The 27503-nt window shown below is 47.4% G+C and overlaps 2 protein-coding genes across 4 annotated transcripts in view; one reads left to right on the top strand and one right to left on the bottom strand.

The window, feature by feature from the left end:
* Positions 1-1852, top strand: part of SYN1 (synapsin I) — a 51648-nt gene extending 49796 nt beyond the window's left edge. The window contains exon 13 of one of the 2 annotated variants that reach the window (XM_040468915.1): positions 777-1852. In XM_040468915.1, the coding sequence (XP_040324849.1) occupies positions 777-804 (28 nt within the window). In that variant the 3' untranslated portion in view covers positions 805-1852. Of the gene's footprint in view, positions 1-738 lie in introns of both variants that reach the window. The other variant, XM_040468914.1, reaches the window with a different exon arrangement.
* ARAF (A-Raf proto-oncogene, serine/threonine kinase) lies at positions 1848-13117 on the bottom strand. 2 transcript variants are annotated; one of them, XM_040468917.1, is made up of 16 exons: positions 13011-13117; positions 11555-11749; positions 11277-11380; positions 10189-10291; positions 9941-10095; positions 9736-9834; positions 7459-7600; positions 7328-7355; positions 7087-7238; positions 6793-6995; positions 4866-5042; positions 4717-4763; positions 4109-4227; positions 3739-3869; positions 2621-2756; positions 1848-2421 (listed from the first exon to the last, which is right to left on the bottom strand). In XM_040468917.1, the coding sequence occupies exons 2-16, from the start codon at positions 11648-11650 to the stop codon at positions 2287-2289; spliced, it is 1827 nt and encodes a 608-aa protein (XP_040324851.1). In that variant the 5' UTR covers positions 11651-11749; positions 13011-13117; the 3' UTR covers positions 1848-2286. The 2 variants fall into 2 exon arrangements, with proteins under 2 accessions (XP_040324851.1, XP_040324852.1); XM_040468918.1 differs by having other exon boundaries at positions 11555-11709; positions 13011-13107.
* Positions 13118-27503: the final 14386 nt, after the last annotated feature.

The following is a 27503-nucleotide window of genomic DNA, read 5'->3' as shown; positions in this document are numbered from 1 at the left end:
CCCAGGCACCTTGCTGATTGACCCTGCCCATCAAATCCTCCACCCAGCTGCACTGCACTGGAGCCTTCGCAGCAAAACACACCCTTCTCCTACCCAACTGGACTCCTCCCAGCCGAACCCCCCGACTCTTCCTGGCCAACTCACAGCCCAGCTCTATCACTTCCCGCTCTTTCCAGCTTGTCCTCATGCTTTTCCTACAGTCTAGCCTCCCTTCTGGGCCATTTCAGTCTCCTCCCAAATCATCACATGGTGCTCTCTGCCTCTTCTGGTCCACTCCAGACTCCCCCCACCCCAGCCTGAGCTCAGAAGTCCTCCCCACCACACCCAAATGCTCCCCCTTAGATTGCCCTCCACCCACACTAGCCTGTCCTCGGTGCAAACCCCACCGCACTCCCTCCCCGCCTCCTCACGAAGACTGGGAGGCTCCCTGCCAATCTTCAACTTTACATCCTCCCAGTCTAGTCTACAATTTGGAGAAGGTGCAGCCCAAGACTCCTCCCACTAAGCCCAGACTTCACCTTGGATCCAAGTCCTCCCAGTCTGGCCCAGGGCTCCCCCACTCCACCTGAGAATCCATCAGGGTCCAAGCCTGTGCTGGTGGGTGGGAGGGTCACAGGCACAGCCCCAGGACTAGAGGGGCAGGGCTGGGCCGGGCCTGGGGTAACATTGTGTTTCTCTCCCCTTCCTCCCTTCCTCCCCACCCCCTTCCTCCCATGCCTCCACCTTGTCTCTCTCTAGCAAATCCCAGTCTCTGACCAATGCCTTCAACCTTCCAGAGCCAGCCCCGCCCAGGCCCAGCCTTAGCCAGGACGAGGTGAAAGCTGAGACCATCCGCAGCCTGAGGAAGTCTTTCGCCAGCCTCTTCTCCGACTGACACCCCACCCTGAGAACCCTTAATTCCTCCTGGGCAACCCCTCTCTGGGCCCTGAATCCATTTCTCACTTTTGGAATCTCCAGATCCCTTGAGAAGTCCTCTCCTGGTCTGCCCAGACCCCTCTTCTCACTCTGCAGAATGCCCAAGTCCCTGGGGAGACCGCACTCCTGGTCCTACATCCAATTCTCACTTTGGAATTCCCGAGTCCCTATAAAAGGCCACTCTCGGCCACCTCAAGACTTTTTTTTCAGTTTTAGAACCTCCAAATTCATGACAACCTCTACTCCTGGGGGGGGGGGGGGGGGGCCGGGTGCACTTTCCTTCCCAGAAGCTCCCAAACACCAGGGAACACGTTCTGGCCCTAACACTACTGAGTCCCCTCCTGGAACCCTGAAATTCCTGGGAAACCATACTTCTGGTCCCAGATCTCTCAAGGACACCTTGTTCCCCATCAAGATTTCCTAGATCCCAAAGAAACCCCTACCTTGGAGCCCCTTTTCAGGGATCTCACATCTCTGGAGTTCCACCTCTTCAGATGCCATTCTCCAGCCCTGCAAGGATGTCTCTTAACCACCCCTCAACCCCACTGATCACATCGGGAGGTCCTCCCACTGCTAGGACCCTTCTGTTCCCCAGGGACCCACACTCCCACTTTCCTGCCTCTGACAGCTATCTCTAAATATGCAAACTCCACCCATCTTCCCAGAATCCTTTGCACACGGAGGGCCAGTGGTCCTCTGCTTCCCCACCTTTGCCGTGATGTCTGTGTCTGTGACTGACGTGGCCTCCTCTTGTGCCGTGCTTGGCATATGTGGTCCTCGTTCATCGTGCCGCCTGTGGTGATGCGTGCAGTGGCGCTGTTTGTGTGGTCCGCACTTCCCCCCAACCACTCCTTGCCTGGACTCACCCCCACCCTTCAGCGGCTCTGAACCCCATGAGAAGAGTCGGGAAGCAAAATAAACAAGCAAAGGCCCAGCAGAATTCTGTGCTTCTTGGTGAATAGGGGAGTCCTTGAATGGCGGGGAAGACACAGAGGGGACCCCCCAAATCCACATGGGGTGCTGGGGACCCCAAAATCCAGTGGAAGGCACATCAGGCACAAATTCCAGAGGTTCTGAGCGGAATCCCTGCCACAAATCCCAGCCAGTGGATACAGAAGAGCTCCCAAATTTAGAAATATCCCCAAAGCCAAGAGGAAACCAAATTATGGAGGAAGCAGGGGTCTCGGTCTTTGGGGGGGGGGGGCCAATTCCAGAGGAACTGGAAAAGCACACGGGGACCCTCTCCTCTCCCAGGACGGGGATGGGGGATCCTGAGGCAGTATCAGGGCAGAAACAACATTGATTGGCTGGTGGGCAGAGCTCCTTGGTGTGGCAGGCTGAGATTGGCTCCCTGGCGGCTGGGGGCAGGGCCTAAGGCACAAGGCGGGCCGCGCTGAGGAGGCAGGCAGGCAACTCATCAGCCTGGGTGCGGTGCAAGGAGGGTTCGGAGGCACTCCGCTCAATCTTGGGGAGTGACCGCTGCAGCAGCTCAATCGTGGCCAGGATCTGGGGGCAGGGGCAGGTTAGAGGAGGTGTCCAGAGCCACACGGGCACCCAGACACCCGCAAACCCCGGCCTAATGGGGAAGTACACACATCATACACTCCTGACCCTCGAAGGTGCACCGTTCCCACTGACACCTCGGAGTCTTCCTCCTCCTCAGACTTGCCCTCCCCATTGTGTCCGACCCGCCTACCCGGCCCACCTGGGGGAAGAGGGGACGTTCCTCTCGCTGGAACTTGAGGCAGTCAGACAGCAGGCGCCGCATGGCCTTGGGGCAGTTGCTGGAGATTTTGCTGAGGTCCGGGGACAGATAGCCACGGCCCACCATGAAGATAACCGGGGGGGGGGGGGCAGGAATGCGATGATCTGGGGGTCTGAGCTGGGAGGCTGAGGGAATTCTGGGTCTCAAAGGGGCTTTGGAGGCTCCTTTTTGGGAAACTAGGGTACTCTGGGTATTCAGGTCTGAGGACTGTGGGTATCTTGTAGATGCAAGGATTCTGGGTCTCTGAGGACTTGGGACTGGGTCTCTGAAGACAAGGATTCTCTGCTTGCAGAACAGAATTTAAGCTCAGGAGAAGTCAAGAATTGTAGGTATCCCTTGGCTCACAGGTTTCTAGGGGGCTTAGAAGCCCAGAAAGTACTGAGTCAGGGGAAACATAAAGTTCTGGATCTGGAGGGAGCTAAGTGACTCTAAATCTCAGGAGTTCGTATTTCTCTAGGTGTCTGGGTGCTAGAGAACTATGGGTCCATGCATCCTGTAGGACTGTGAGTGCTCAGGGCTTGGAGCCTAGAGGGTCCCCAATTTCAGAGGTCCTGGAAGATTCCACACTTTAGCCCTAGGAAAACTGTGACAGTCCAGGCCTAAAACATCATGGGTTCCAGGGCCCCAAAGGCCTGCTAGATGCCCAAGGCCTGAATGACTGTGGGTATCTGTGAGTATTCCAGAAGCACAGATGGCTTCTGTGACGGGCAGAAACCGAATTCTGGGCTTTTTGGGACTTGGGGGATTTTGAGCACTGAGGCCAGAGGACTATAGTTATCTAGAGTTCCAGAGCGCTTCTGGGTACTCGGGAGCCCTGTGGGATCCTGGGTATAGGGGATTCAAGAGATTCTGGACTTCAAGGATCCAGAGGTTGATAGATGTATAGGGGAGGAGAGGATTCTGACTAGGGAAGACCAAAGGATTCTGGGAGTTCTCAGCCCAGAAGACTTTGGGTTTCTGGGGGAAGTGTGGCGTTCTTTACAAGGAGGAAGTCTAAGGTTTGGAGGCTGAGGGGACTCCCTTCCCTGAGAGATTATGGGTAAGGTGTGGGGCTCACCTGGTCACGGCTGCCAATGTGGCTGTAAGGCAGAGAGCCGGTCATGAGCTCATAGAGCACAACCCCGTAGGCGTAGACATCCGACTGGAAGCTGTAGGGGTTCGGGTCCTGCATACGGATCACCTCAGCCGCCTTCGATAGGGCAGACCAGACCAGGCAGGGGGATCATGGAGGCCAGCAAATGGCTAGCCAGAGTCCCAGATCCCACTAGCCACACTGGGTACAACTGGAAACACCCTCACAAGGTAAAAACATGAGCAGTCTAGACACCCACATCTGGCACAAGTATCCCCGTTCCCACTCAGCTCCTCACATCCTGGCCCAGCAACCCATGTCCCTATATGGCCCCAGTCCAGCCTGGCCCAACTCACCATCCATAGCACAGAGCCCGAGGGCTGTTCCAAGGGCTGGGCTCCGCTCCACCGTGTCTTCACCGTGGCCAGGCCAAAGTCACCAATCTTCACTGTGAGCCCCTCGTGTAGGAAGATGTCCACCAGGGTCAAGGGCCACTACAGGAGCTCTCAATAGCCACATCTCTCATCCTGACTGGGAGGTTCCCACTGATGCCTCCACACTCATGCCTCTGACCCTGACCAGAAGCCCCCCAATATCACACAAACTAGCCACAACCTTGACTCGGGCTGGGAACTCCAATTAGTGCTCCCTACCTTGGCCCCCCTGTGACTCCCGGCCAGGAAGCCCCTGGAGTGGCACCCATAACTGCCACTCCCATGACCCTGATCAGAACTCCCTGTAATGTCCTCCACAGCTGCCATACTTTAGACCCTGACCAAAGTCCCCAGGAACAGCACCTGAACCAGTCGCAACTTTGAACCCTGACCAAGAGAGCCCCATTAAAGCCCCTATTAAGCCACATGACACATGCCCCTCCCTATGCATCTCCAGAAGGCCCCCCGACAAGAGCCATCCCTCTAAGCCCCCACCCCACCCAAGCCCTTAGACAGGGACAGGCAGATACTGTTAGACTTGAGATCTCGGTGGATAATGTTCTTGGCATGGAGGTAGCTGTAGGGATGGAAGCAGGCGGCAAATTGGCTGGGGGTGACCTCATCTCCCCACCCCAAGCCTGCCAGCCCCCTCCCTTTGTCCCCAGGCCAAGAGGCTCACTCCATGCCCTGGGCAGTCTGCCGGGCCACGTCGATGAGCTGGACCATGTCGAAGCGCGTGTCGGCCACATGTAGGTGGTGGTACAGGCTGGAGCCCTCACACCACTGTGTGATGATGGCAAATCCCGGCCGGGTCATGAAGCCCATGAATAGCAAGATGTTGACATGACGTGTCTTCCTGCAGGCAGGGAAGGTGGTACCAGGACAGGAAGGAAAAAAGAGCAACGGTCACTCACTTTCTGAGCATCAGGAGTGGTGCTGTTCACTGCTGCCTTCTGTCATCATTTCCACCCTGTCTTTCGGGAGGCTCAGGGCCAGGCTGTGGCCAGCTTCAGTGCCTTTGTGAGGTATGTTTCATGGGCTACGATCCCACCCTGGGGGCTTATATCCCAAGCTTCCTCATCCGAGTCTCCCAACAAAAGCAGGAGGGAGCAATTACTGACCCTGCCCCTCTGCCGACCAGTGGCTCTCCATCATCAACACCTGCCAACCTCTGACCTTGACCATGACCTGGGCCTGTGACCACTCTACAGACAAGAAAGGGGAATGCCAACGTTCTTCATCGATGTATCGTCGTAATACTGATAAATGCCGGTAAAAATACCAGTGACATGTGACTATGTCCTGTTAACCACCACGAGAGGCTTCGAGGTAAAGAGCTTTGGGTTAGGACTCAGATCAGAGTCTGTGTTCCAATCCAGGCTCCCCCAGGTACTCACTGTGCAACCTCAGGGAGGACACTTAACCTCTCTGTGCCTCATTTTCCTCAACTTCCAAACTGTGATAATTAGATTAGCTGCCTTATAGGGAAGCTGGAAGAGTAATTAGTAAATAATCTGTAAGGCACTTAGAAGAGCACCTAACGCGTAAGCACCCTGAAAATGTCACTGTCCTTGTTGTTATTGCTACTGGGTACCTGAGTCTACCTCACAGAAGCTGTCACAGATGAACAGATCCCCTCTGATTTAGAAGAAAAACCATCACTCCTTATAGAAGTAAGTGGTAACCACAGCAGTAACAGTAACACAAACGCACACAACATCAATGATGCTCTGCCATTTTGCTCACGTCGCAGTGGATAATAGAGGACGTGAGCATTCCTCACAGTGGGCAGATTATGGTTAAAATATTGACATAATGCAAATTTAGAGCGTGCTCAAGTAATTTCCAGGGAGGAACAGAGAATAAAAGTTTTCTTGCTGTGGCATCCGTAATGAGGATAATTATTAAGATAGCACAAGAAATTCTGATAACGTCAACTCTGTGACACAGTTGTGCCCATTTGTCAGAGGGAAAGTCCACGCCAGCAACCCCAGGAGGGGTAGCAACTAGAGAGGCAGAAAAGGAACCCCAGGGTCTCTCAGTGCCAATTAATTAATATCGCATTAAAGACAGATTAAGGAGAGCAACTACAATCGTTAATTACACCACAATTAAATTACGGTCACCATTACAGTTAAATAATACTGCTCTTTCAATTACGGCATTGCTGTAATTAATAACAGGAACGCAACACGGTAAGCGTCCCACAAATGATACAGCAGACACAGAGGGGAAGGAGGGACGCAAGCCTTCCTGGCAATGTGGTTGACACTATGCTATTAATGGAAGGCCACACAGTAAGGCTGAGGTCCTGGCCTGCCGCCACACCCATTTCACAGCAGGCAAATGACAAGACCCACGGTTTGCAGGCAGGGACGTTAATTAATATCAGTATCAACCCCAACACAAACAATACTATCGTCAGCTGTGCTCTACCCATACCCACTTCCCAGAGGGGAAAGGGACGGCCCGGCTGAGAAACAACTTCCGATTATGGTTATAACACAACACAAACACGGGTGCTGTGCGGGAAGTGCCCTGAGCCTGGCCTTTCCCCAGGGAGGGGCCAGAGCTGCCCCACCGCCCCCACACGAGTGCAATCTCACCTGAGCACCTGCATCTCGTTCTTGAAGGCCTGCGCCTGCTCCGCTGTGGGTTGAGCCACCTTGAGCACCTTCACGGCCACGTCGCCATGCCACCGCCCGCGAAACACGGTGCCAAACGAGCCCGTCCCGATCCTCTTCAGCAGCTGCACCTCGCTGGGCGGCACCTCCCAGTAATAGCCCGAGTCCCGGTACCCCAGATTCTTCTGTAGGCCACACGGCGGCATCTCAGGGGCCTGCCCGCTTCCCTCATCACTCAGCCTGTGGCGCCCCCACCAAAGGTTCCCTGGAGCTTACCACTTTCTTCTTGTCATCAGCCAAGGACTTCCGCTCCCGCTGCTCACGCTGCTCCGACGGGGATTTGGAATGTGGGGACTTCCTCCCCGAGGGCACGCTGGGGCTGGGGCTCCCCCGGGGGGCTCCGTCGCCACCGCCTCTACTACCAGCAGCTGCGGTTGTGGAAGGGACGTGAGTGGAGGCACGTGGAGTGTGGTTGGGGGGGGGCACAGGCGGAAGGGCTGTGGGGGGGCAGACTCACCATCGGTGCTGAAACTCTGGGCAGTGAGCTGGAAGAAGAGGGACGGGACTCAGAGAGGGGACAGGGGAGCCAAGCAGAACGGCTCTCCCCTCCGCCCGGTGCCCTCCGTGACTGACACCCGCACCACCAACCTGGAGGAGGCTGGAGTCCATGGGGGCCGTGGTGCTGACCATGTGCACGTTGGGAGTGGATGTGGAGCGGATGCGCTGGAGTGGGGCGTTGGCAGGGGCGGGGAAGGGAAAGTGCTCAGGGTCTCGGTGCTGGGTGCGGGAGCTGGCAGGGGAAAGCCTGTGAAATCACTGTCGGCCCAACAAGGGAACAAGTAAAGCCGCCCCCCACCCCGGTAAAGGTAGGTCTAGCTCAGAGTAAGTCAACGTGATCACGTTTCACTTCCTCAAGAAACACTTGTTGAATGCCTGCCCTGTGCCAGATACCATTAGAGCTGGTGGAAGGAAAACTGTGGGCACAGCACATAAAAGTTCTTGCCCTCGTGAGACTGATGTTCCAGTACGGACAGAGCGCCATAACAACCCAAGAATATTTAATATGCCCACTGCTGACAGGGGCAAAAAAGAGAAAAATAAAGCAACATGAGGAGACAGAAAGTGGCCCTAGTAGGGTCTGGAAAGGCTTCTCTGATGTAACATCTGAGTAAAGACCTAAGGAGAGACAGCAAGCCACACAGACAGTGGGGGAAAGAGCAATATATAATATTTTATAACCATGCGTACTATTCAAATACATCATTACACAATGCACAACACATTAGCTATATTCAAAATGCCAATGTTTCCAAATATATATATTATAATAACGTCATACAGTTGACCCTTGGACAATGCAGAGGTTAGAGGCACCAGATCCCTGCCCAGGTGAACACCCACGTATAACTTCTGACTCCCCCAAAACTTAATTACTGAGAGCCTACCTTTGACCAGAAGCCTTACCGGTAACATAAACAGTCAATTAACACAAAGTGTGTATGTTCTATGTAGTATATCCTGTAGTCTTACAATAGATTTACAGAGCAAAGTAAGCTAAAGAAAAGGAAGTGTTTTGGGGGCACCTGGGTGGCCCAGCGGGTTAAGTGCCTGACTCGGGCTCGGGTCACGGTCTCAAGATTTGTGAGATGGAGCCCTGTGTCAGGCTCTGCACTGACAGCGCAGAGCCTGCTGAGGGTTCTCTCTCTGCCCCTCCTGCACTCTCTCTCTCAAAATAAATAAGTCAACATTTTTTAAAAAAAGGAGAGAAAGAAAACGTTTTTAAGAAAATCATAAGAAGGGTGCCTGGGTGGCTCAGTCATTCATTAAGCATCTGACTTCGACTCAGGTCATGATCTCACGGTTTGTGAGTTCGAGCCCCATGTCGGGTGAGCTTGAGCCCCGCTTCGGGTGAGCCCCGCTTCTCTCTCTTTCTCTCACTCTGCCCCTTCTGGGATTCTCTCTCTCTCTGCCCCTCACTCACTTGTACCCCTCTCTCTCTTTAAAAAAAAGAGAAAGAAAAGAAAAAATCACAAGAAAGAGAAATGCATTTATAGTACTGTATGTAAAAAATCCACAAGTGGACCCACACAGTTCAAACCCATGTTGTTCAAGGGTCAGCTGTATATGTTATACATAGATGTGTGTCAATACATAAAGATGTATGTTATATATATATTGAAACATTACAAACACATTTTAAAATGTTCCTTTCACTATCCTGAAATGAAATTTATAGGCAATTAATCCACATATACCCATAATTAAAAATAACACAATGCCCTAACTTTACTATTTTATATTATGTAAAAATGTGTATTTTACATTATATGAAGGTAGTGTAAGTAGAACACATGATGATGTATTTATAGCATACCGTACAGATATAGACATTCTAAAATACATAATCAAACAGATAAAATGCATGTTTTATAAACTTACACTATCTTAGAATAATAATATACTTTAATATAGAAATACTACAGTATTATAATACTTAACATAAAGGAGAAATAAAATGGAATTTATGGTAAAATAATATGTATTTCAAAATGGAAAGGCTTGAGAATGGTTATACTCCAAGAATTAACAAAATAGTTAGATGCTTCATATATGTATTTATAATTAATAAGGACTCCTTATTCTGTAGCAGATCTTGTCCTAAGCAGTGGATGTGTCTTAACACATTTAAATCCTCACCAGAACCCTATGTGGTAAAAAGTATTATTATCTCCTCTTTGTAGATAAGAAAACTAAGGCCCAGAGAGATTGGGTAACTTGCCCAAGGTCCATGCCCTTACTCACAGTTGTAGGTACTCAATATAATGTTTGTCAAATAAACAAATGAATGAAGCATGGCTTGTGGTCTACAAAGGCCTCCAGATCTTTTTCTCCTGACAACAGGCGTTCAGCTATAGGCATCCCTACCTGGGACCCTGAGGGGTTAGCGGCTCATTCAGGGGGCGGTTCGAGGGAGCCTCGTGCTGTCTGGAGCCTCCGGACAAATCCTGGACACTGTGGTAGACCCTTGAGGGCATTAAGGGTGTACAGCAAGAGGACAAGGGTCAAATGTCTATAAGAGCTTGTGGCCTCTGTCCTCCCCATTCCCCAACCCAACCCAGGCCAGGCTCACTGTCGGCGGTTGGTACTCATGTCAACACAGACTGTGGGGACCTTGGAGGAACAGTGCTGGTGGAACTTGTAGCCACAGGTTTGGCAGCGGAAGCCATGGAACAGAAACTTAAGGCAGAAGTCACAGAATGCCAGGCTGAAGAACGTCTTCCGTACCTGCTGCCACAGAGCAGGGAAGGTTGAGGACTGGTCAAGGACTCTCCCTGCCCCATGCCCACAGTCTTCCCCCACCATCCACTCCACACTCACAAAATTGTGCATGGTCAGTGGCACATCTTCAAGGACCTCTACGATGAGCTCCTCTCCATCCAGGGGGGCAATGGCTGTGTCCCAGGCAGTGACTGTCTTTCGCCTGCAGGGGGCACGGAAGGGAGTGAGAGGGTGGACAGGGACGGTGGAAGGCAGGGAACCCCCAAAAGTCCCTCCAAGCCTACCATCCTAGAGTAATATCTGACATGTTTAAATTTCATCGTGGCAACTCTAGGAAGCAGTTACTCTCCTAGTCCCCATTTTACATATGAGGAAACTGAGACTGAGAGGAAAAAGTGACTTGCCCAAGGCCACAAAGGATTGTGAGTGGCAGGACAGTGTGAAGAGTCCATGCTCTTTAAAGATTTTTTTTTTAGAGACAGTGTGTGCATGAGTGGGGGAGAGGGGCAGAGGAAGAGAGAGAGAGGATCTTAAGCAGTCTCCATGCTCAGCATGGAGCCCAACGCGGGGCTCGATCCCACAGCCCTGAAATCACGACCCGAGCCAAAATCAAGAGTCGGGACGCTCAACTGACTGAGCCACCCAGGTGCCCCAGAAGAGTCCATGCTCTTAACCACAAGGTGAGGAGCAAATAAGACAGTGAATAAACAGCAAATCTCAGAAGTGCTCAGCAAGCCCCTGAAAAAGTGGCTGATGAGGCACTGAAACAACAAATGAAAAGCCATGTGTGAATCAAATGAAAAAAAAAAAAATTAAGGCACCCCAGGACACAGGGATAAACAGAAGGCCAGCACGGCCCCTCGCGGCAGACAGAGAACAGGGAAACGGAGGCAGCAGAGAGCTGACAAATGGATGAAATGGTGAAAGAACAAAACAGATGAATTCTGGGAGGAGGCATGGGAGCAGGGTGAGGACTTGGAGGCTAAGTCGAGAGGAGCTGCTCTGACCTTAAAGGCCAATGAACTAATAAAGGTATGAAACTGAAGCTGGAGGCACTCTTAGTGGACTCACTGAGCTAAGGGAAGACTAATGGGAACTGCAGGACAGAGGCAATGAGTCAGGCGGCTCTCACAAATGGGAGGCTGGGCGCCCAGCAGAGGGAGGTGAAGTGGGAGTGGCACACTTACCCCTCAATCAGCCGGTAGACCACACAGCAATCCTGATTAAGACCCCGTACCTTGAGGGCCTTGTCTAGAGAGTCGTAGACACTCATGCCATCCCGGACAGTCACCTGTGTGTGTGTTTGTGTGTGCAGATGGGCGGGTCAGTGCCCAACACGGGCCCCAGCCAACTTTCCCCCACGCTTCTGTTAAAGCCTCCTCCCATCCCGAGTCACCCTTCTGAACCAAGACTTACAACGGGGTCCATCCCCACCCCCTGCCAGCTTTGCCCCTGCCACACTCACCACCGTGCGTTGCTTGTTGGGCAGGTACACTTTGACAGTGCCCACTGCCCGGGACGGCTCGGCCCCGTTGGCAGGGGGGCCCCGTGGTGGCTCCATGGAGCCTAAGACTTTGTCAAGACGGACTGAGGCGGGGCTGGGCAGGTGCCATGGGGCTCCTAGAACACAGGAGGGATTCAGAGGTCCAGTAATGACAGTCTGGAAGCAAAGTGGCAGGGGAGGAAAAAAAAATTCAATCTCCAGGCTCCACATCACCCCCTGTCGCCTAATCACACAACAGCCCAACGGATCCTATTAAACACCCTGAACTCATCCAGTCCCTCCTCTGCTCAGCCTCTCCTGTTGTTTGTCTCACTCTTAAGGGCCGAGGGTGGAGAGGAGGGGACAGTAAGGACACAATGAGAGGCAGCACACTCAGTCCTGGAGGGCACAGGAGTACCCAGTCTCTGCTGGGGGCCAACAATCAAGTCAGACCACACCGCAATGGGGCGTGTCAGGTACATAAAGGACTTGAACAGGCTGTCCTGGTTTTTTAATGGACAAAGGGTGGTTACCAGATACTGTGGTGACAAAGGCGATGGGAAACAAACAGAAGATCAGATACCGCCCTTAGCTTAGGGGCAATGGGAACTGCACCAAAAGAGTGTTCATAAGGGCACTGCAGGAATCCCTAAGCCCCGGGCTGTAACGGAAGGTAGGCTCTCAAACACTGTATTATGTGGCTAATGGAAGTCACCAGACTGTGATGGGGAGTTCATAGGGGCTCAGCAGACACTATGCTGCAGGGACAGTAAGGGGGAGAAGAACGGAAATGGAGGTCACCGGACATTGTCATGGGGTGAATGGAGGATAATGGTGCGTTACTAAACACGGTTAAGGTGAGATAAACAGGGGTAAAACGGGGGGGGGGGCTCTAAAATCCCCCCTAATTAATGAAGGGGTCACAGACATATTACTGGTGATAATGGAAGGAGGCTGCGGTGGGTTTCAAGAGTAAAGGGGGAATCCTCAAACATTCTTCCAGTGGGTCAGACATTGATCCGGAATAAGGGGAGCGACTAGTGAACGACATATCCAAGTACACCCCGTTGTCTGCAAGGAAGGGTCACCAAGAGACCTCAAGGAGGTTTAGAGGGAGTCCGGGCACCACGCCACATCCCAGGCCCCATTCAGCCCGGCCCCGCCTACCAAGGGCTTTCCAGCTCTGCGCAGGCGCGCTGCCACACGCGACGGGCGAAACCATCCCCCGCAGCCACACACCCCTATTCCTGTCTACCGCCCCCCCCCCCCCCCCCGCTGTCGACGATGGTCTCGCCCCGGGTCAAACCACTCCTCCGGTTCCGGGCGTGGGGCGCCGGGGCCCAGGCGGAGCCATCCTGGAGCTGAGCCTTCGGTCCCGGCTCCCTGCCCGTGCCCGGCGGTCGCTCCAGAAACCTAACCCCACCGGGCCCGCCCTCACCTGTCACGCCGCTACGGCCACCGCCGCCTCCATCTTGGGCCTGTCTTCTTGTTTCCTCGAAGAGTCCGCCTCCACGGCCCCTCAGACTTTGGCCATTGGCTCCACAGGATTCAGCCCTCAATTCTTATTGGATTAGGGTCACGCCTGTCAAGGCAGGACCGGCGGAATGTGGGTCCTGTTCCGGATTAGGAGGGGCTGGAAACGTCAGGGTCTGGGGCAAATTCGCATGTCTGGGCTCGCGCAGGCGCAGTAGGGTGGAGACCTGCGTGCTGTGTACTTTAACCCCAATAGTGCCGTGGTGGAATAAAGCAGGATTTTTTTTTTTCTGCTTTGAGGGTTCCTGAATCTGGCCGGGCAATCCTTAAGTGCCTTTTTTTGGCCAGTGACTGGAGTCCTTGGTACCCATTTGGGATTTTCCTGTGTCTCAGTGTTGCCGTCTTTGAAATGAGTTGGAATCAGACCACTTAACTGCAACGTTTTCCAATTCTGACACTTGTAGTCACACCTTTTGATAACGGCGGGGCTCTAGTGTGGCCGGGGCTGCAGGGTCTGGCCCTAGGAGGAGCGGCCTGCTGTTTTGGGCGGCTTACTGTAGAAATGGAGTTGGTAAGGATTTTGAGAGATTAGTCATAGATAGCCAGGTGTAGAGGCGAAGGAAGTGTGGACCTGGAATGGGGTACAGAGCAGAGACACGTGAAGGTATTGTAGGGTAAACAAATTTTTAAGAGTTGAATTTTCCCTTTCTTAGAGCATTTCCTTTAGAAAGGTTGTAAAATTGTTTCTCCGTCCCTTCCAAATGTATGTAAATCTTTTAAAAAGCCACTTAGGCCTCTTGCCAACTTTACTACCCATGAATGTTGTTCTTGAGGGCCTTGGAGCCATCTCTTTGAAATGTAAACATCAATGAATCTAGCACCCTTATCTCCACGTCTCCATAGGAATTTGACCTAGGCTCCTGGCTCAAACTTGTTACCTGCTTGTCAAAAAGATCTGTGTTTTATTTTTCCTTTGGGTAAAGGCAGATGGCTACCCCAAATTCCACATGAATTTGAGATGAACTATGTGTAGCAAATGGTGCTGTCAGTTCTCTTACTTGAGGACAAGTTATTGTCGTTTTGGGGAACATGTATATAAAAGGATGAGGTTCCTTTCTGTCTTCGCAAGCTCTTTAGCGGATCGCTGGAACTGCGCATCGCAGCCTGCTTTAATGTTTATTCGAAGCTTCCTATAACGTCAAACATAGACATACCATGCAGTCTAGCAATCTCACTCCTAGGTATTTACTCCAAAGAAATAAAAACATATGTCCAGTGATGTGCTGGTAAATGTTTAACAACCAGCTTTCCAGGAAAAGAAACAAAAAAATCTCTAATTTGTAGCATTGCCAACTATGGTGTAAATAATCCCACCATGGCTTATTTCAAGCTACTAATATGACCTCACCGAACAAGAGTTGAGAAGAGATTTACAAAATCGGCTCTAGTGAGCCGTCCACAGTATGCTATTGAAATATGTCCACACAAAAACTTGCACTCAGATGTTCACATTAGTTTGATTCATAATAACCAAAAACTGGAAACAGCCCAGGTGTCCCATAACAGAAGAATTGACAAGAAACACAACAATGGGATCGTGGAATACTACTCAGCAATGAAAGGGAATCTCATAGACATAGGGTTGAGCGAAAGAATCCAGACTCGAAGGAGAAATACTGTTTGTTACTCCATTTGTATGAAATTCTAAGGCGAAACTAATCTATAATGAGGGAATTCAGGCTAGTTGTCTGGGGGAGAATAACTGGGAAGGGCATGAAGGAACTTTGGGAGGTGACTGGACTGTTCAGTACGCATTTGTTAAAACTCATTGAACTCTATACTGAAACTGGGGACATTTTATTGTGTGTAAAATATACTTCATAAAAATGCATGGCAAAACAATGGCTTCAAACATAGTTCCAAACATCTTGATTTCTTACAAATTCTTATTGGTTAGAGAAAACATTTTTTAATTCATCTTTCCAAAATTGAATCCCTGGACCCCAAATCTCCATTTCTCAGTGCAAGAGCCCTGGCGGCCACCTCAGAGCCCCATGAGGTCAGGAACAACTGTAGGAGCTCAAGTGAAGGGCTCCAAACACTCACTCCAACTAAAAACAATTTGAGCAGTTGGGGGAATACATTTTAAATTTCAATTAACTTACATATTATTCAATTACATATTATTTTATTTGTTTAAAATTTTTTATTTCTAGGCAGTATTTGAAGACAGACTGCTGGCTGTGTTGCACAAGGTTTGCAAAAAAATGAACAAAATCCCGCTGCCATAAACTCACTGCACACGTGCCAGGTGGGGGCGGGGGGAGGGGGAAGGGGTGGATAGTGGAAGGGCAATCCTTTCTCTCCCAAGGACTTCAATTCAAACCCGTCCCAACTGGTATGACTTCAGCCAGGTACCTGACAAGCCATGAAGGCCTTTAAAGTGATTTGGGTTTTTAACATCCACCATCATCACCGTATTAAAACCATCAGAGGGGCACCTGGGTGACTCAGTCGGTTAAGTGTCTAACTGGCTCAGGTCATGATCTCACATTTCGTGGGTTCGAACCCCGCATTGGGCTCTGTGCTGACAGCTCAGAGGCTGGAGCCTGCATCGGATTCTGTGTCTCCCTCTCTCTCTGCCCCTCCCCTGCTCATTCTTTCTCTCTCAGAAATAAATAAACATTAACAATTGTTTTTAAATAAAAATAAAACCATCCAAAGCACCATGTATTAAAACAAAAATTAAAAGCTGAGCTAGCCGGTTATGGTTTTCTGACATTTCCCTCAAAATTACCCACCTAGAAATTTTTAAAAGATTCTAAAGTGGTTGTTGGTTTTCATTACTGTTGATTTTAAATTCTTGGAAACGTGTCTAAAAAATATCTAAAATCTTAAGGGTTCACCAACTGCGGTTGTAATGCTACCCATTTTCCAGCTAAGCAAACTGAGGTTCGTGCTGCTCTAACTGGAGGGACTGAGAAGAGCTCAGTCCAGGAATTCAAGTTTGATAAAAAAAAAAAACTGCTGAACATGGTGCAGGCCAAGGACACCTCCTTAAGGAATCTTGGATCCACCCCAGCAGTCCTGCATGCCTGAAGCCCAATCTAGAACCTGCGGCTCACATTTCCCAACGCCAACACCCTTGCCCCCTACACCCCCCCCCCCCACAGCCGCCACCTGTTAAATGCCACCTCTGGGACCCAATAGCAATGCCTCCCTCTCAGCTACCCATTTTGGAAGAGAAGACTGTGCATACACATTTCACTGAGGACCAAGACTTAGCAGGGCGCCCCACAAGCCTAACTCAGGACCTTCAACCCTCGGTTCTGCTGGGCCACGGGCGGTCTGCAAGGACCCACTCTGCGCTCCTGGCCCCAGGCGTCGAGATCTGCCAATGGCAATGCAGTGGAGGCAGGGTTTGGGGATGCCGCGAGCATTGATAGACTCTACCTCAACCCTGGCGTTTAGGAGCGAGAAGACCGGGGACTTCCAGACGCTGAGGAGCCACTGGCAAACCAATAGCTACTCACAGGGGGTGGGCTTTGGGCCATCCCAGCCAATGGGAGGTGATGCGAGCTAGTCTCTAGCTGCAAACCCGCAACTTAATGTTACTTTCAAATTAGGGGCAATGCGGCTGTAATCGTTCTATCTAAAGCAGAGTGTGGAAGTTTCCACTTCTGAACATTCCTTGAAGAGATTTTTAATATACAACCCAGGGGTAAGAAGTGTGGGAAATTCACATGGGAACCAAAACAGTATTTTAACATGGATTTTCCTTATTGAAAAGTCTTTCCTAACAAAATGCATTGAGCAGTGATTTGAATTTGCTATCCCTATGATCCAAATTGATGAAAAACACACCGTTAAACCAACACAAGATTCTTTATTTTAAAGAATTTAAGTTCATGATGTGCTACGTATGACATTTCCATGTTTTCATAAAATTAAACAAACGTGCAAGTTTGCATATTTTCTATCTCCAAATCCAAGGATCAGATGAGGAAAAAAATAGTCAATTATTTCACGATAAAGGGGAAAAAATAATTAAACCAAGTAACAGTCCTGTAATTGTTATTAAAATTTTACTCTGATGAGGAAATCCTTTGTTGAGTGTGCTTGTTTCTTAGAAATAAAACAAAACTCAGGTATGAAAATATTTAGGTCAGGATCAATATAAGCCTACAAACTGAGCAATGGAACCACCTTCATGTGTCATGGACAGTGACATACACCTCTGGCCCTCCTTGGTATGGATCACAATTTAATATGGTCAGCAATTATTTTTAAATTTAATTAACTGAACAAACAAACAAAAGTAATTTCCCCAAAGGAAGTGATTCTGACGTGTTTACTTTGGACTTCATCACAAACACATCTGCTAAAAATCTGCTCAAGGTTAACACATTTATTTCAAGCCCATATACACTGACTTAACAGGCCTATCACAGGTGGGGGGAAAAAAAGCTTAATACCTGTTGGTTTACATCACACATATTTAATAAATTTCTAGTCAATTTATAAAACTATTGTAGGGGCGCCTGGATGGTCGGGTCAGCTGGGCGTCTGACTTCGGCTCAGGTCATGACCTTGGGGTTCATTAGTTGGAGCCCTGCATCGGGCTCTGTACTGACAGTTCTGAGTCTGGAGCCTGCTTTGGATTCTGTCTCCCTCCCTCTCTGCCCCTTCCCCACTCACACTCTGTCTCTTTGTCTCTATAAATAAACATTTAATTTTTTAAAATGTTTTTATTTATTTTTGAAGGAGAGAGAGACAGAGCATGAGTGGGGGAGGAGCAGAGAGAGAGAGAGACACAATTCAAAGCAGACTCTAGGCTCTGAGCTGTCAGCACAGAGCCCGATGCGGGGCTCAAACCCACAAACTGTGAGATCATGACCTGAGCCAAAGCCAGATGCTCAACCAACTGAGCCACCCAGGCGCCCAGTGTAAATAAACATTTTTTTAAAAGCATTGTAAGTGAGATTTCAGACAAATGTACTCCAAGTAAATTCTCATTATTTCATTCATTAAAATGACCCACATGTGGTCGTTGCTATATCATATATATATATATATATATATATATATATATATAATTTTTTAATATTTATTTTTGAGAGAGAAAAAGAGAGACAGAACGTGAGCAGGGGAGGGACAGAGAGAGAGGGAGACACAGAATCTGAAGCAGGCTCCAGGCTCCGAGCTGTCAGCACAGAGCCCGATGCAGGGTTTGAACCCATGAGCTGTGAGATCCTGATCTGAACCGAAGTCAGCCACCCAACCGACCAAGCCACCCAAGCACCCCTTTACTATATCATTCTTGATACAATATGCATATTATATATAGCCCTTTGTAAATATAAAAGAATTCCTCATAGTTTTTATGCCACCTATGTAAATATTATGTACGGTCATGTGGTCTGAGAAAATCAATTCTAGAATTACCTAGAATGCCTTAGGACTTAACCACTTGTCTAGTTAGAGTGTGAGAGTATCCCCATGTCCTGCTATGTGTCTGTGTGACCTTGGACAAGCTGTTTCCTCTCACCATGTGTCTCAGCCTTATCGTTAATATTTTTAAGTGCTTCTGTCATAAGGTTGTAAGACTCTGTGAACTAATCTATATCAAACTTTACACAGTGCCCAATACATAATGACTAAGCAGTAATTACTAGCTATTCCGGTTATCACTATCATCATCACTGATAGTATTAAAGTACTAAAGCAAAGATCTTTGTCCCTTGGCAGAATTTGTATGACCCAAGTTCAAGGACGCTGCCAGGAGAACAACAGATTAAACATACATTCCAAAGAATCCAATATGAAGGCTAGTTTCTTTTTTTCCCAATGTTTATTGATTTATTTTGCGCAAGTGCATGAGAGAGAGAGAGAGAGAGAGAGAGAGAGAGAATGCACGAGCACGGGAGGGGCAGAGTGAGAGAGTGAATGGGAGGAGCAAAGAGAGAGAGAGAGGGAGAGCAAGAATCCCAAGCAGGCTCCACAGCTGTCAGCACAGAGTCCGAGCTCACAAACTGTGAGATGGTGACCTGAGCTGAAATCCAGAGTTGAAGTCACTCAGATGCCCTGGAGGCTAGTTTCATTTCAGAAGGCTCTGTCCCAGCACCGACAGATGGTGTAGCCATTCTGGGGGCCTGTAAGTAACCAACTCCACCAGTGCTATGGTCTACTCCTTTCCTTCTTTTCTTTTCCTTTTCGAAGATACCCATTAGGGGGTACCTGGGTGGTTCAGTTCATTGAGCATCCGACTTTGGCTCAGGCCATGATCTCACTGTTGGTGAGCTCGAGCCCCACTTTGGGTGAGCTTGAGCCTGCCCTGGCCTCTGCATTCTCTCTTCCTCTCTCTCTGCACCTCAGAGGAATTCTCTGTCTCTTTCTCCCCCTCACTCTCTCAAAAATAAATAAATAAATAAATAAATAAATAAATAAATAAACAAACAAACAAACAAAAGAAGGTACCCTTCAGAAGGTTGATAAAGTTCCCTTTTTTCCTAATTTTCTGAGAGTTTTTATCAAAATGGGTGTTAATTTTGTGAAATGATTTTCTGCATCTATTTAGATGACCATATGGTTTTCTCTTTTAGCTTGTTATTGTCGTTATTGTGATGAATTCCATTGACTGTCTTTTTTTTTTTAAATGTGTAATATTTATTTTGAGAGAGAGAGAAAAGGCATGAGTGGGGGAGGGGCAGAGAGAGAGGGAGACAGATAATGCCAACCAGGCTCCAAGCTCAGCACAAAGCCCCATGCAGGGCTGGAACTCAAGAACCGGGAGATCACGACTGGAGCCAAAATTAAGAGCTGATTGCTTAACCAACTGAGCCACCCAGGTGCCCCCATTAGTTGATTTTGAAATGCTAATCCAATTCTACATTTCTGGGATAAACCCCACTTGGTTATAATGTATTATCATTTTAATGTATTCTAGAATTTGATTTGCCAAAATTTTGTTTAGAATTTTTGCATCTATTTAGAAGTGTGCTAGTTTGTTTCCAGATATTTGGGGATTTTCCAAGGATCTTTCTGCTACTGGTCTCTGTCCACTGGATCTGTTCATTTCTGAGAGAGGGTTGTTGAAGTCTCTGGCTATGATAGGGGATTCACCTGTTATTGGTTTCTAATCCAATTTCATTTTGGTCAGGGAGTATACTTTGTACGACTTTAATTCTTGTTTTATGGCCCAAAATATGTTCTATACATTGGTAATGTAATGTACAGTTGAGAGGAATGTGTATTCTTCTGTTGTTGGCTGGACTATAAAGGTAAAACAGGCCAAATTGGTTAGTAGTGTTATTACAAACTGAATCATAGTCCCTCCCAAATCCTATGGAGAAGCCCTAACCACCAATGTGACTATATTTGCCGATAGGGCCTTTAAAGAGGTCATTAAGGTTCAATGAGTCCATAACGGTGGGGCCGTAATCCAAAAAGACCAATGTCCTTGTAAGAAGAGGAACAGATACCACAGAATGACCACACAAAGAAAAAAAGGCCGAGTGAGGACATGGCGATAAGGCAGCCATCCACAAGCCAAGGAGAGAAGCCACAGGCAAAGTCAACTCTGCCAACACCTTGATCTTGGACTTCCCGTCTCCAGAACTGTGAGAAAAGAAATTTCTGTTAAGTCACCCAGTCTGTGGTATTTTGTTTGGCAGCCTGTGCTGACCATACAGTGTTGTTCACATCTACTATATCATTGCTGATTTTCTGCCTATCTGTTCTATCAGCTTTTGAAAGCGGGGTATTGAAATTTCCGATTTTCCTTGTGGTTAGACAAGTTTTGGTTTCTTGTATTTTGATCCACAGTTATTAGGTGAATGAGTGTTTAGGAGTGTTATGTTCTCTTGATTACTTGGCTACTTTATCATTATGAAATGACCTTTGCTGTGGTATGTCCTTTGCTCTGGAATCTACACTGTGAGATTTTTAGATAGTCACTCTAGCTTTCTTTTCACTAGTGTTAGCACAGTGTATATGTTTCCATTCTTTTACTTTTAACCTGTTTCTGGTTTTATATTTAAAGTGTGTTTCTTGTAGGAAGCATACAGTAGTGTCTTGTCTTGTCATCTAATCTGGCAATCTGTGCCCTTTAATTTGGGTGTTTAGGCCATTTATATTCAGTGTGATTATTGCCCTGGTCCGGTTCAAATCTATCTTCTTGCTATTTATTTTCTGTTTGTTCTATCTGTTCTTTGTGCCCTTTTTTCTCTTTTCTCCTGCCATCTTTTGGATTGAGTATTGTTATGATTATTCTATGTTATCTGTTTTGTGGACCTCTGAGCTGTAACTCTGTTATTTTAGTGATTGCTTTAGGCTCTATAATAAACCTTTAACTTATCATAATCTACCTCTGAGTGACAATATACCACTTCATATATAGTACAAGAACCTCACACAGTATACCTCTCTTTCTCCCCTCTTGAGATTTATGCTCTTGTCATGCATTATATTTTTACCTATGTTATAAACCCCAGAACATGTTATCATGATTATTTTTAAACAGGCAATTATCTTGTAAAGAGATTAAAGGAGGGGCACCTGGTTGCTCAGTAGGTTAAGCTCAGTCGGCTCAGGTCATGATCTCACGGTTTGTGGGTTTGAGCCCCGTGTCGGACTCTGTGCTGACAGCTCAGAGGCTGGAGCCTGCTTCGGATTCTGTGTCTCCCTCTCTCTCTGCCCCTCCCCCACTTGCACTCTGTCTCTCTGTCTCTCGAAAATAAATAAATGCTAAAAAAATATTTAAAAAGCTTAAAGGAACATTTTAAAGAGATTTACCTATGCAAAATCTTGTTTATTTACCTATATAGTTATCACTTCCTATCTGTGTAAACACACGACCCACTTTCACAGAGAGAAAGAGAGAGAGAGTACAAGTTTGGGAACGGCAGAAAGAGAGAGGGAGACAGAGAATTGCAAGCCGACTCCACACTCTCAGTGCAGAGCCCAACGCAGGGCTCGAACCCACGAACTGTGAGATTATGATCTGAGCTGGTAGCAAGAGTCAGACGCTTAACCAACTGAGCCACCCAGGTGCCCCTATTTCTCCTACTTTTAAAGTTAAGTTTTTTTTTTAAGCTTTTCATTTTGAGATAATGGTAGATTCAAATGCAATTGTAAGAAATAATACAGAGAGATCCGTGTTCCCTTTTAAAAATTTCCCCCAATGGAAACATCTTGCAAAATTATAGTATACTGTCACAACCAGGAGATCCCTCAACTCAAGGAGCCCACTGGTCTCTATCTCATTCCCTAGCCTTTTACTGGGTCTGGAAACTCTTAAGACAGTAAGCCAGGGGCAATCACAGGGCTGTCCTTGTTTATTTCCTGTTTCTCAGGGATTACCGTCCTTCATTGCGTGATGTCCAGTATCTTAAAAACCATTGTTTTATTTATATTGTCTGGGATTTTTTGGTTCTTTCAGATGGGAGGTTATATTTATTCCCTGTTACTTCATCTTGGTTGGAAATAGAAGTGTCTGCTCCTTTTCTTAATGACTCCACACAATCCCCCAAACCAAGGACTTGGGTGCTTTTCCCAAAACAATGATATAACTCTGGCCAGAGCCTCTGTAAAAGCTGCTGTTTCCCTGAAACTGTGTTCGCCCCCCCCCCCCGCACCCACACACGGTCAATGGTTTCTGTACAGAGAACATCCTTCCTCTTGAGAAGACCTGTCGGTCATCCCTGGATTTAATTCTGAGTGCACAGCTCAGGGCTTGACTTCGCCTAGGGGCGCCTGGCTGTCTCAGTCAGTAGAGTGCGTGACTTTTGATCTCGGGGTTTGAGTTCAAGCCAGACGTTAGATACAGAGATTACTTAAAAATAAAATCTTTCTGCCTGTCAGCTATTTTATAGGAAATCGAAATCTTTAGGTGTAGAATGAATATTCTGTGAACCTTCTGAAACCTTTTCCCCATATTGTGGAGTATTCCATCATCGGCTTTAATATTTAAAGAGATTTACCAATATATTTATAGGGAACAAGAACATCTAGGGGCACCTGGGTGGCTCAGTTGGTTAAGCATCTGACGTTGGCTCAGGTCATGATGTCACAGTTCCTTGTGGGTTCGAGGCCCACATCGGGCTCTGGGCTGGTAGCTCGGAGCCTGCTTCAGATTCTGTGTCTCCTTCTCTCTGTGCCCCTCCCCTGCTCACACTCTGTCTCTCTCAAAAATAAATAAATAAACATTTAAAAAGAGAGAGAGAGAACAAGCATCTCTATTACATTCAACTTATTTACAGAAGAGAATGAAGACATCTTCGCTGTATGTTATGGACTGAATGTTGTGTCCCCTCAAAATTTATGTGTTGAAACTGTAACCCCCAGTGTGGCTGTATTTAGAGATGGGGTCTCTAATGGACTAATTAAGGTTAAATTAGGTCATAAGAGTTGGGTCCTGACCTGATGGATTAGTGTTCTGATAGGAAGAAACACCAGAAAGTACTCATTCACTCATCCTCTCTCTCTCTCTCTCTCTCTCTCTCTCTCTCCCTCCCTCTCCCCACCACCCCACTCTTCTCCCTCTCCCTCCCTCCTTTCCAGCTTCCTTCTCTCCTCCTTCACAAAGAAGAGGTCATGTGAGCCCACAATGAGATGGCTGCCACCTACAAGCCAAGAGAAGAAGTCTCAAAATGAAACCTACCTTGTTAGCACCTTGATCTTGGACTCCCAGCCTCCATAACTGTGAGAGATAAATTTCTGTTGTGCAAGCCACTCAGTCTGTGGTATTCTGTTATGGCAGCTCCAAAAGACTGATACACCATATTTCTCATCCACGAATGGGGATCTGGAAACATCTCTTTCCTTTAAATTACACATTTCTGTTTCAGATTCATGTTCTCAATAACTACACGAGCAAAGATGACATTATCAAAAGACACAGAAGGCAACTAGGCAAAATGCCTTTTTATCAGTGGTTCCTTCAGGAAATCGATAAAAAAAAACCCAACAAGTTTTTGGTGCTCACAAATGCATACTCATTTAGGGGCACCTGGGTGGCTCAGTCAGTTGAGCACCTGGCATTGGCTCAGGTCATGATCTCACAGTTTGTGAGTTCAAGCCCCACATCGGGCTCACAGATCCTCTGTCCCTCTCTCTCTGCCCTTTCCCCAGCTTGTGCTCTCTCAAAAATAAATACAATATAAAAAAAATGCACACTCATTTGAGAATCTTTACAATTGTATAGCTGATGCCTATTTTTCTAGTCTAAATGTCATTCTCTCTCATGGGCACCCTTTTCCAACAGAGAAGGAAAAGAAGTGTCTTGTAGCATTAATGTAGTGAGATGTCCAAACTTGAGACCAGTCCAGGCAGAGGCTGGCAAAGAGGAGTGAGAAAATCACACCCCTTTCCTTCCTTCCTTGGTCCCACAGATGAGGAAGCTGAATTTGCCAGGGACAGAATGAGGAGACCTAGACATGCCTTTCTCAGCAGGGCCCAGCCTAGGTCTCTAAGCCCATGTCTACTCCTTTATGCCCAGTATTGCTCTTAACGGTGTAATTTGTATTGTAACATTAGAATAATTTTATTTTATTATTTTTTAAATGTTTATTTATTTTTGAAAGGGTGGGGAGAGGCAGAGAGAGAGGGAGACACAGAATCCGAAGCAGGCTCCAGGCTCTGAGCTGTCAGCACAGAGCCCGACGCGGGGCTCGAACTCACAAACTGTGAGATCATGACCTGAGCTGAAGTTGGATGCTTAACTGACTGAGCCGCCCAGGCGCTCCAACATTAGAAGAATTTTAATTGATGCTAAAAACATATGGTGCCAAAGGTCTTGAGAATGCCACAGAAGGATGAGTTTCTCTTAACATTTTCTCTTTCAAAGTTTGACTTCCCCACTCATGCACTGTTGGTGGGAATGCAAACTGGTGCAGCCACTGAGGAACACAGTATGGAGGTTCCTCAAAATGTTAAAAGTAGAACTGCCCTATGATCGAACTACTAGGTATTTACCCAAAGAATACAAAAACACTAATTCAAAGGGATACACGCATCCCAATGTTTATAGCACGATTATTTATAATAGCCCAGATATAGAAGCAGCCCAAGCATCTGTCAACTGATGAATGGATAAAGAGGTGGTATATATAACGGAATACTATTCAGCCATAAAAAAGAATGAGATCTTGCCATTTGCAACAACATGGACAGAGCTAGACAGTATAAGGCTAAGAGAAATAAGTCAGGCAGAGAAAGACAAATACATGTGATTTTACTCATATGTGGAATTTAAGAAACAAAACAAATGAGCAAAGGGAAAAGAAAGAGAGAGAGAAAGACAAACCAGGAAACAGACTTTTAACTATAGAGAACAAACTGATGGTTACCAGAGGGGAGGTGGGTGGGGGGATGGGTTAAATAGGTGATTGGGATTAAAGAGTGCAGTTGTGACAAGCACTAGGTGATGTATGGAAGTGTTGAATCACTATATTGTACACTTGAAACTCATAACACCGTATGTTAACTACACTGTAATTAAAATAAAAAGTTATAAAAAATAGAGGTGCCTGGATGGTTCAGTTGGTTAAGCCATGGACTTCTTTTTTTAATTAAAAAAAAATTTACTAACATTTATTTATTTTTGAGAAAGAGAGAGAGAGAGACAGCATGAACAGGGGAGAGGCAGAGAGAGAGGGAGACACAGAATCCAAAGCAGGCTCCAGGCTTTGAGCTATCAGCACAGAGCTCAACATGGGACTCGAACTCAAGCACTGGAAGATCATGATCTGAGCCGAAGTCAGGCGCTCAACCGTTCAACCGACAGAGCCACCCAGGTGCCTCTAGCCATGGACTCTTGATTTCAGTTCAGGTCATGATCTCTTCATATGTTGAGTCCCCCTGTGGTGGGGCTATCTCTCTCTGACTGGGATTCTCTCTCCCTCTCTCTCTGCCCCTCCTCTGCTCTTGCCTGCGTGCGTGCACAAGCATCCACATACACTCTCTCCCTCTATCAAAAAAAAAAAAAAAAAATAGGGGCGCCTGGGTGATTCACTCAGTTAGGCATCCAACTCTTGGTTTTGGCTCAGGTCATGATTACATGGTTCATGGGTCTGAGCTCTGTGTCGTGCTCCATGCTGACAGCATGGAGCCTGCTTGGGATTCTTTCTCTCCCTCTCTCTGCCCCTCCCCCGCTCTCTCTCTCTCAAAATCAATAAGTAAACATTTAAAAAAGCAATAAAATAAACATTAAAAAGACTTTCTTAAATGTACTATTAGAAAAATGCAGGGGCACCTGGTGGCTCAGTCGGTTGAGCGTCCAGGTTCGGCTCAGGTCATGATCTCTCGGTCTGTGAGTTCGAGCCCTGCGTGGGGCTCTGTGCTGACAGCTCAGAGCCTGGAGACTGTTTCAGATTCTGTGTCTCCCTCTCTCTGACCCTCCCCTGCTCATGCTCTCTCTCTCTCTCTCTCTCTGTCAAAAATAAATAAACATAAAAAAATTTTTTTTAAAAAGAAAAATTCAGAAAGTACAATAAAGTACAAGAGAGAAATAAAGATCATTGATATTCTCACTAAAAAAAAAGAAAAAAGAAGAATTTTGAGTTCCCATGGGAAATAGCACTTCGTAATTCTGAAGAGCAATATGGGGACAGTTAGGCCCTAGGACATTTAAGATCCTTCCTGTAACCCATCATCGCCTCAGGCTTCATTGTCACGGTCTGCCTTTCTACATCTCTCCCTCACTTCCTCGCTTTCTTCACTCTAGTTATTTTCTATTTTAAAGCTGTTGGGGTGCCTGGGTGGCTCAGTCAGTTAAGCGTCTGACTCTTGGTTTTGGCTCAGGTCATGATCTCACAGTTTGTGGGTTCGAGCCCCACATCAGGATTCACACTGACAGGAGCCTGCTTGGGATTCTCTCTCTCTCCCTCTCTCTCTCTGCCCCTTCCCCTCTTGTTCTCTCTCTCTCTCTCAAAATAAAAAAGTAATGAAAATTAAAAAAAAATTAAATATTAGGGTGGCTCAGTCGGTTAAGCATCCAACTTCGGCTCAGGTCATGATCTCGCAGTTAGTGACTTCGAGCCCCCCATCGGGCTCTGTGCTGACAGCTCAGAGCCTGGAGCCTGTTTCGGATTCTGTGTCTCCCTCTCTCTCTGCCTTGACCCAGCTCACGCTGTGTTCTCTCTGTCTCTCAAAAATGAATAAACATTTAAAAATTTTTTGAATAAATAAATAAAAATAAAATATTTTTTAAAAAGCTGTTAAAGCTCTCAAAACCAGCAACTGCTAAACCAGCAACCTTTATGGTACCAAGTGTTTCCTACAATGTAGGCCCTCTAGTGGCATTATTGAAAGATTTCAACAGAGACTTGTACAAAAAATTTATAAATATATGTACATATATATTTTTTTAAATGTTTGTTTATTTTAGAGAGAGAGAGAGAGAAACAGAGGCAGAGAGAGAGGCAGAAAAAGAGTCCCAAGCAGGCTCTGCACTGTCAGC

This window comes from Herpailurus yagouaroundi, unplaced genomic scaffold, assembly GCF_014898765.1.
Source record: "Herpailurus yagouaroundi ecotype Mexico unplaced genomic scaffold, PumYag 67793, whole genome shotgun sequence".
NCBI lineage: Eukaryota > Metazoa > Chordata > Mammalia > Carnivora > Felidae > Herpailurus > Herpailurus yagouaroundi.
This window is presented reverse-complemented; position numbering and strand designations above follow the sequence as displayed.

Excerpts from the sequence above, each read along its gene's own strand:
- ARAF (XM_040468917.1), bottom strand. The coding sequence starts at position 11,650 with ATGGAGCCACCACGGGGCCCCCCTGCCAACGGGGCCGAGCCGTCCCGG. Across the intron at positions 6,996-7,086 it reads CTGATGACAAGAAGAAAGTG|AAGAATCTGGGGTACCGGGA; the intron begins GTAAGCTCCAGG and ends TGTGGCCTACAG. Across the intron at positions 5,043-6,792 it reads AACGAGATGCAGGTGCTCAG|GAAGACACGTCATGTCAACA; the intron begins GTGAGATTGCAC and ends CCCTGCCTGCAG.